Source organism: Vidua macroura, chromosome Z, assembly GCF_024509145.1.
Source record: "Vidua macroura isolate BioBank_ID:100142 chromosome Z, ASM2450914v1, whole genome shotgun sequence".
Classification (NCBI taxonomy): Eukaryota; Metazoa; Chordata; class Aves; order Passeriformes; family Viduidae; genus Vidua; species Vidua macroura.
This window is the reverse complement of record NC_071611.1, coordinates 40,001,171-40,009,007: the sequence shown is the minus strand read 5'-3', so window position 1 is coordinate 40,009,007 and position 7,837 is coordinate 40,001,171. Positions and strand designations below refer to the sequence as shown.

General features: G+C 39.5%; 1 protein-coding gene across 1 annotated transcript in view; it reads right to left on the bottom strand.

The window, feature by feature from the left end:
- Positions 1–238: 238 nt before the first annotated feature.
- Positions 239–7,837, bottom strand: part of NPR3 (natriuretic peptide receptor 3) — a 37,782-nt gene continuing 30,183 nt past the window's right edge. The window contains exons 6-8 of the mRNA XM_054003092.1: positions 5,056–5,191; positions 3,485–3,572; positions 239–619 (exon numbers count right to left, since the gene is read on the bottom strand). Of these exons, the coding sequence (XP_053859067.1) occupies positions 508–619; positions 3,485–3,572; positions 5,056–5,191 (336 nt within the window). The 3' untranslated portion in view covers positions 239–507. The remainder of the gene's footprint in view (positions 620–3,484; positions 3,573–5,055; positions 5,192–7,837) is intronic.

Sequence of the window (7,837 nt, the reverse complement as noted above, 5' to 3'; positions counted from 1 at the left end):
GTTATCAATGTCAGTGACTCAGTGATGCAGAATCATACCCCAAAAAAATCCCTTTCTTCCTTTTGACAGCAACCAGCACCTGTGCCTCTGAAACCATATTTGATACCCACAGGTGAGATGCAAATATGGAAGGAGGTGGTAGAAGCTTAAAAAAAAAAAAAAAAAAAAAAAAAAAAGGAGCAAAATGAGGCATTACCCATCAACCCATCAACTAAACCAAGATCTGCCAGCCTTAATATATGCCTTAGGAAATACTGTCTTTACATATTAAGTACATCATATAACATCAAACTGCATAATTTTCTTTTCTCGTGAGATGAAAGGCCATGCGGCATAATGTGATTAGTAAATCATTCCTGAGCTTCTGAAAGAAATTAAGACAAAATTACTGCTTAAAGAGTGAGTTCTTCAAGAGCCTCTTCTTTTTACACTGATGTCTTTGGTTGTGTCCTTTTTGCTAATTCTTTCTTTTCCTAGGAAGAATGGGATTCTTTTTCATCTTCTTCTTTATGCAGCAGAAAAATGAGATCTAATGGAGTCTTCACGTAACTGCCGATGTTTCCCCATGTTACAGTCCTCCTGTTGAGTTCGTCTCTCAATAGTTATTCTGTATTTCTTTCTGTATGAAAGGAGAGGAACAGAATGAGAAATCCTTCTCCAGCTATAGGCTAACAGACTTCCCTTATGAAGAATGCCTGTAGGGGACAGCTGGGTGCCATGTGAAAAATGAAATGTGGCAGAATGTGAAACCCTGGTCAAAGATTAAAGTAGTTTGCCTCAGAACATTTTACCCAGGCTCAAGGACGCCTGCTAATTTCTACATGGCAGTCTCAAAGCACTAAGGCACGGACATTTGCTTCTTTGAAAATTTCTGATCTAAGTGATTAGGAGTTTTTGTGAAGTGTCATGTGAACTGTGTTACTTCACTGCTTTATATTGATCAAAGCCAATTTTCTTTTCAGTATGCTGGGTATGGGGGAACTTTCTGCAGAGTTCAAACAACAGATCTGACTATTCAGCTGCATTTCTCACTGAAACACGGTATTAACTAACTAATCATCCCATTTCCCTCTGAGAAAGCTATGATGTTTGTAATGTCACAAGAGGTAACATGATGAATTAAGAAGAGGGATGTAGAAGACAAGAAATAAACACAAATGCTCATGTATCAGACACAGCTCTTCCTGTGTGTCTTCCTCTTGGTGCTTTTGAAGAATTCTGCTATGCTTTCTACATCAAAGAAACCCTCTGACTGCCTTTTAGCTTCCCTTTTAGTACCCAAATCTCCCCTCAAAAATCATCAGCTGATTCACATTTACATTTTATGCATTTAGGCTTCTACTCAGTTTCAGGACAAATTTTTCAGAAGGGCATTAGTCCAGCCCCATGTGCTTGTACTGCTGGAGGAGATGCATGGTAAAAATCTTGTATGCCAAGGAAAGCCCTGTTCCACCAGCACAGGTAGCAGGAGTCACAGCTAGGTATGCAGCAGTGGAAGAAAGATTTCCACAACACCAAGGTTTTGATTCAAGCAACACAGCTGAATAGAAAGTGGCAACCTACAAGTTCTGAAAATATTCCCTCAATATTTGTGTCTGTATCAGTAAGCTCCAAAACAACTTGAAAAATCTGTGTTGTTAAATTTCTTTATATATTTTCAAGTCAGACCCTTACATGGGTCAGAGCATGCACAGTAGTAGCTCTTGCATAAGGACAGGTCCAGATTTTAGATATACAGGTGTTTAAGTTAAAATCTGGTCAAAGTTACATGTTAGAACTACTCCCCAGACCTGTTTGCATGCACACTCAAAACTGTATTTGTATACTCGTCTGTGACAATTACAGATCTAAATGAAAGCTAATCAGAAGGCTATATTTACAGTTTAAAAGCTACAGAAGCTGCAAGTACAAATTTCTTCAGGCACACAAATGCTAAACCTACATTTTCTGAAAATCTGGCCCAGGCACCCTGATCTGTTAGATTTCAAATATTTATTCTAATGGTGGAATAAGGAGGTTGTCCGTGCTCCTGCTTTGAGCAATTGCATTCAGATCTCCAGAATGAAATTCACCCACAGGTCTTTAGACATCTCCAACATATAGATCCATCTGACAGCACCCACAGCTTTCTTCAGTAACCAGAGAAAGAGGCACTTCTAAGTGCCCTGGTTTAGCTTTTACATGAAGATGACATGAACTGCATATCAGAAGAAAAGTGCTCATTTCTCCCCTCTGACCATACATAAAAAGACTGGGTGTTGAGCTCAAGTGTATTACATCTACTTTTACAGACACAAACCTTTGCTCACATGGATTTCCAATCCAAATCTTTATCTCAAATGACTAGAAGTTTAAGGTCTGTTCTTACAATGATACTTTGCATAGCTTTATACCAGACCATTCTTGTCCTTACATACCAATTCCCTCCCAATATCAGCAATGCTACAACCCACACCTACAACACCTGACACCTGTCATCTTTGGTTGAGAATCTATGTAAGATGCAAGAACTTCTGATGACATAAAATATAAAGACAGATTTTTATTTTCTTTTTATTTTAAAGATAGTCTTTAATCAGTCCAAGCCAACTTAATTGTATCTCAAACCCAAAAAACACACTATACAAGCACTGAACATATGCAAGAATAAAATCACCCAGCAGAATTTCAGTTTTAAGTACCTGATGAATAAGCTTGGTTCTTTGAAACCCTGAAAGTGTCCTGGTGAATTGAAGCAGGTTTTGCTTGTTTTATTTTGTTAATATTTTTTATAAACAGTTGTTTTTTAATGGATAGAATTATTTGATTCTTGTATGCAGAGGTTATTTCTATTCTCGTATCTAGCTTTTCCATAGCAGGAGGATAAATTACTGCATACATAAGGTGCTGAACACGTATAACTAATTTATTCCATCAGTACAGGATCAATTATCAAGACTTTACACTTGCTGACTAGCAGTGTAAGAATTATTTAACTTAAACATGAATAAAACACTGATCACCCTGCAATGACCTCAGCTTATTAAGTTAAATGCACAGCTTTGGAATCCAAATACTCTCTTACACCAAAACAGAAATCTCTTTCTGTTCTGCAGTAGAATCCTATTCAATACCAGGCAAATGAATAAAGCTCTTGCAGATCACAGCCTGCACAACTGTGCTGGCAAGGAGTAGCAAACAAAGGCAGCTTTTCAAGGCCAGGGCAGTTTACTAAACAACTGTGAATGTCTGGAACTCACTGGAGTTACATCCATGAGTAACTTTACTTAGGGATATAAGTAGTTACAGGATGAAGACCCAAGTCAATCAAATTATTTGGATAAACACAAAAGAACAGTCAAATTGTGTTCATTGTCTCTGGTGAAAATGTTACCACACACTATTATGGTGCCTCTCTGTCTCCCATTAAGGATGTTCTGCCAGGAGCTGAGAAGTTTGGATGACAAATAAAAAGTTTATAGAACTTTCAATGAATTGGACTAACCTGAAGAAGTAAAAAGCCATTAGCAGTCCTGCTCCAAGCAAGGCGCCCACAACTATTCCTGTAACTGCTGATTCTCCTAGACCACCTGCTTGAAAAGGGGGAAAATAAACAGTCAGGGTTTATATTGAGAACAATCTGCATTCATGTATTGGAAAATACACACAATTAGGAAATTAATGACCTACATTAGATCATAACTAAAGCCTTTCAGAGCTTGGGACTCCATTGGAACCTGTTCCAGTGTCTGCATGTTTACTTTTTGTCCTTGCTTTCCTTGGGGCTGAAAAAGCCCCCAGATCAGTGTCAGATGAAGGGACAATTCTGCAGATGTGATACAAGGGAATCACAGTTGTTAGGTAACAGGCCTGGACAGCTTGGTCTGAATCATAACACTGACTATGGTTACAGTGATGCACATAATGGAAATCAGCACTGAATATGCCTTGAGTCACTGTAACAGAAAGAAACTCATCTTACCTGGATCAGAATCGTAACCCTCTATCACCTAGGTTTATTAAAATGACTATGATTATCCAACAGTTCCTCAATTTTTTCTAATTTCCTGAAGATATGTTGTTTCAAGTTAAAGCCATATGACTTTCAACTTGCTTCAAATCTCAACAGAGACAGAACAGGGATACAGTGGCTGAAGGGGAGCCCAAACAGGGACTGTCTCTGGAAAGTGCAGGGCTCTTGAAGAACAATGGTATTTTATGTGCACGTAGTCTACTCCCACTTCCACTCCCACCTGGGTTTGTGGAAAGGAACAGAGAAGGAAATCAAACAGTTCCCTCCTTGTCCTTCATCCTTGACCCTTTGAGGGGATTCTATCTGTATAAAAGGAAGTAGGCGCATAGCTACACCACACTGAAGCAGATGGTCTGTGTTCACACCAGTTTTTCAAGGGCTCAAGAATTATCAGGCTAGAGTTACCTTTTCAGTGCAGACTAGCAATTTGTCTCCTGTGAAAAGCTAAGACCACCTTTTGTCACTGAGGCATCAGCATCCTCCTACCCCAATCTCCCTGCAACGTCCTACTCACTACAACACGGTCTGTGATGTCAAGTGTGCTGGAAAGAATAGACACTTGCCCTATGGAGGGTAGTCACAGCCTTCTGAATTCACAGATGTCATCCCATTCAACTGTCTTCACTCCTCCTCAGCCTACTGAGCCCCTCACAGTGCCTTCTCATAACACTGAAAATCATTCTGCATTGGGAGAACACTGCTCCCACCAGCACAGCTGCTAATTATCAGTATGATTATTCTCTGCTGGGGTTTCAGTTACATCCCTCTTTCTGGCTGAAAGGCTCCTGCGAAGACCTAAAGCCTCCAGGGCTCTGTCCTGTGCATGATTACCGTTAAGTTTAAATTCAGGGAAGTGATTCAGACCGCGTACTACCCACAGCTGTCAGACCTTAACCTCCCAAGCAGTCAGGAGAGAAAGAGCCAGTTGTCATGTCTCAGTTGGACAATTGTGCTGAACAATTTAATATGGCCCATAATGTTGCAGAAACTCATGGATTCTCCTCTTTGGAGCTGGTGCAGAAGCATTAAGTCACTAAACTTACATGATTTACACGGTGTATTGTTCGTGTGCTCTGAAACGTGGCTTTCATCTAGGCGCAGCCTGCCGTGGTTCCACGGGTATTTCACATTCGATCGAATTTCAAACCGCCCCTGCTTTCCATAGTAGTCCCCGACCACCTATGCAAAACAAGAAAGGGATGAAAAGATTTTCCTATCAACTTAGAGAAGTGAAGCAAACAAGAGAGAAGCATCACTCACTCGACTGCTGTGGCAGGATGTTGAATGTCAGAGAAGAGGGCTGAAGGGGTCTGTGGGAGGTTATGCAGTGCATGCCCTGCCCTAGGGCAGAATCAGCTGAACAAAAGCATTCCTGACAGATGTTTATCTAATCTATTCATGAAAGTCTTCAAAGATGGAGACTTGACAATTTCTGCACCAATTATTCTGGAACTTAGCCAGCCTTACTGTCAGTTGTTTTCCCTAGCATGTAACATAAAATTCTTTTTTTGTAAATTATCCATCACTTGTTACTAAATTGTCAGTGGTCATAGAAACCCTTCCTTTCTGAAACACTGCTTTACATATTCACAGTCTCTTATCTGATTCTGCCCTCAGGCTTCTCTTCTATATAAATCCAGTTTACACAAGCTTTTTACCCTTCTGAATATTTCTCCTACTCTCCCTGGGCTTTTATTAATTTGCTCCATAGTGAGTTGAACGCTCAGGATTGTCACCCAGCTTAAGCTAGACAAGAGTCCAGACTGGGCATGGACAGATCCAGAGCTGCTCTGCCCAGAAGCACTTGGGGTGCTGGCAGGTGAGAGGCTGGAGTTTTTCATACCAATTCATAAAGGCACGTCAGGATTTCAGTCCTGTCTTCAGCAGTTTCAGGTTTTATTCAAGATAACCTATGCTGAATCTACTGCAGCAATATGTCCAAAAACATCTACATACAGCAGCAGAACCATATACTGTAACACTGAAGTGGTCAGAAGCAATAGCAGAAACACATCAATGGATCTATTTGTGCTCCCACAGATAAAACCCAGATATTAATACACTGGATTTAGAATTCATGGACAGCCTCTTCAAATCTTTCCTGAATTTCATTTTGAAGCCAATGACTTTAAAGAATGCTTGCTCTGGTTAAATACACAAAGGTATATTTTATACTAAATAAAGACACTAATTTCTCTCGCAGTTGAAATTGGGATATAAATCCTTTGAAAAATGAATGTGTTCAACATTTGTCCAAAAATTAAGGCAAATCCAGTAAACTGGAAAAAATAGAGACCATTCACAGGCATCAGATTATTTATTAAGAGACTGATCAATTTATGAAGCAGGAGTGGGTGAATCCTCTAATAGCACAACTTAATAAATAAGAAAATATGCAGAATGGTTTCAGAACAAAAAGCTATAAGCAGGAGCCACATGGATTCAGATCAGAAGTAGGATATAGATTTTTGAAGAGCAGGAGTGGTTCACTTGTGGAACAAACATTGAGGGCACCAGCAAGGCAGTCCCTGTCCTTTCAGTGTCTCCAAACCAAAAATAAATGCCTGTTACAGTATGAGCTTTAGTCATGTGTAAACCACAGGGCTCCATAAAGGTTAAGAAACCTGCCTTTGTCTAATATAGCAGAGGTCAAACTACAAAATCCAGGTTTTCTTCTAGCTTTAAACTCTGTGATTAGACTTGGGAAAACAGCTCTTCACAAACTCCCATCCATCTGGCACAGTTCAGCTGAGAAACATTCTCATACACAGAAAAACATCATCCAGATGAATAGAACAAGTTATCAAAGAAACAATGTTTTTAGAGTGAGAAATGAAGGTAGAAATTATGTGGCAGACAAAAGTAGTAAGTAATCATGTGTAAAATGTTAATTGCATGTATATTTATGTACCTAATAAAGCAGAGGGAAATTCCACAATAAGTTAAAAGAATAAATGTAACATTTAAAAAAAAAGGTAGTTTAAATTGCAAGTGAAATTGAAGGAATGGTAAGAGAGGGAAATTAAATTGATAAACGGGATAAAAAGCTACTAGGCTGAACAAACAGAAGAAACACAGATTGCTCACACCAAAGTTATCCCAATCATTTTGTACTCCTACTGCCCTGGGAGTGTCTGCAGTTTACTGGTGTAGTTTTTTTATCACTTTTACACATTACAACACACAAGACATCCTCACACTTTTAAAAGGGCTCCTTGAATTTTTCACTGCTTCAGTACCAACAATGTAACTTCACTGGACTCAAAACCACACATTGAAATGTCCCGCTCAGATATTGCTACTTTTTGTTTGAGCTTGTTGAAATCGGGGAGACCAGCAAAGCTGAGGCTGATGCTGATTTTGCAATTAACAAAAGCATCCACTGCAGCTGGACTTAGGGCACTGCATATATTAATAAACTCAGCCCAGACATGCTATTCTCTGTGTGCAGCTTGTACTGTTTCTCACAGATCTTTTCACAGTCCATCTCTTCCAATCCTTCTGCATCCAGTGGAGTAACTTATCTGGTATACATGGAGCCATCTGATAAAAATGTTCCTTAAACGCTGAAGAGAAGGCACTCAGGAATGTCTGCCTGACAAACAAAGCCAGGCAAGGTCTGCACTCCTGCCTGTGGCTGAGCACAGCGTAAGATTTAAATACCTGCACTTGTTGTGTTAATACATCAAGACAACTTGTGCATCACTGTTGCTGTAAGATTAATCTTTCTTCCCAACAATAAATAAAAAGTCTTGCTCATTTTTAAACAGTAATTTCTCATATTCAAAATGAGTGGTGCTTAGCCAGCTTGTGAGAATTCACTCT